The sequence below is a fragment of the Trichechus manatus genome, unplaced genomic scaffold (assembly GCF_000243295.1).
Source record: "Trichechus manatus latirostris isolate Lorelei unplaced genomic scaffold, TriManLat1.0 scaffold00415, whole genome shotgun sequence".
NCBI lineage: Eukaryota > Metazoa > Chordata > Mammalia > Sirenia > Trichechidae > Trichechus > Trichechus manatus.
This window is the reverse complement of record NW_004444351.1, coordinates 201,235-202,783: the sequence shown is the minus strand read 5'-3', so window position 1 is coordinate 202,783 and position 1,549 is coordinate 201,235. Positions and strand designations below refer to the sequence as shown.

The 1,549-nt window shown below is 35.1% G+C and overlaps 1 protein-coding gene across 1 annotated transcript in view; it reads right to left on the bottom strand.

Moving 5' to 3' along the window:
• Window positions 1-107: 107 nt before the first annotated feature.
• LOC111819366 (killer cell lectin-like receptor 2) overlaps window positions 108-1,549 on the bottom strand; it is a 14,223-nt gene continuing 12,781 nt past the window's right edge. The window contains exon 7 of the mRNA XM_023725803.1: window positions 108-629. Coding sequence (XP_023581571.1) covers window positions 485-629 — 145 coding nt within the window. The 3' untranslated portion in view covers window positions 108-484. The remainder of the gene's footprint in view (window positions 630-1,549) is intronic.

The following is a 1,549-nucleotide window of genomic DNA, read 5'->3' as shown; positions in this document are numbered from 1 at the left end:
AGGCATGTAAAGGCCCCATAAGGAGTCCCTGGATGGTGCAAAAGGTTAACGCACTCAGCTACTAACAGGAAGTTGTAGGTTCTAGTCCACTCACCTTAACTCTAGGCAGTCAATTATCTCCTCTCTGTCACTATGAATTAGTTTTGCTTATTCTAGAATTTCATATAAAGAAAAGCATACATCATGTACTCTTTTGTACCTAGCTTCTTTTGTTCAACATCATTTTGGAATTCATCCATGTTTTCTGTTGGTTCGTTTGTCTGTAGTTCATTCCTTTTTTTAACTGAGTAGCATTCCATTGTATGGATATACCACAAGTGTCATTCATTCACCTATGGGCATTTGACTCTTTCAGATCATCTCTATTTCTTTCTACAATGGAGTAAGCCCTGCAAGTCAAAAAACATTTATTTGTAAATAATCTAAGTTTTTATAGGAAGCAAACAAAAAAATGACAAAATTCCATTTTTACATTCGTCTTCATTCATAATGAATTAGGGAAAATACAATCCACTCTCTTCTCACAGATACAGTTGTAGGTGTTAGAGCATCTGATATCTGTTATTCTTGTTGAGGTTAAAAATGCACAATTTCCTCTCCGAGAAGGTAAGCTCATTATTGTAAAATTACTGTAGAACAGAAAACATACACGGTCAACCATTTAATTCTGAAGCTTGCAACAACAGAAATTATGTATTTTTTTCTCTGTTGCCTAAAGATCTGCATTGTGGAAATATTCATTTTATGACTAAAAGATTTTATTTTGCTCATAGTCTATTAAATAGACTGATCGCTTCTTGATCTCACCCATTATCTCCCACTTTATTCTACACCAAGAATTTTTGGCTAGAAGGCAAAAATTACCTTGCAATATCTCGCTATGGGATTATAATATGCCAAACCTGCTTTTTTATGTTAACTTTTTAACGAAGATGAGAGATTAAAAGGAGGAAACACTGATCTTCTGTGACACGGGTAACTAGATCTCGTGTGCGATATACCTCAAGGAGAAAAATATAAATTTGGAATATAGACAGATATGAGGTTTATGGTTGTTTGTTTTTTGTTTTTTTTTTCTTTTCCTCCCTTCACCTCATAGGGCACAGATTTAACAGTTATTAGCTACCATATGACGGATCCATTGAAAAACATCTACAGCAGGACTTCTATTTCAGAAAAATGGTGGATTAGGTGCCAGAACTACCTTCCTATGCGAGAACAACTAAAAATGCTGAATGAAATGTTTTTAAAATTTTTCTTGAGTAAGAAGATTCATGAACTGACAAAAAATATATTCATACTCAGGCCGAGGGTTCAGTAAAGGAGATACAGGACAAAGTCCACTGTCATGGATTGAATTGTGTCCCCCAAAAATGTGTGTCAACTTGGCTAGGCCATGATTCCCAGTATTATATGATTGTCCACCATTTTATCAGCTGATGTGATTTTCCTTTGAGTTGTAAATCCTACCTCTATGATGTTAATGAAGTGGGGTTGGGGTAGTTATGTTAATGAGGCAGGACTCAATATACAAGATTAGGTTGTGTCT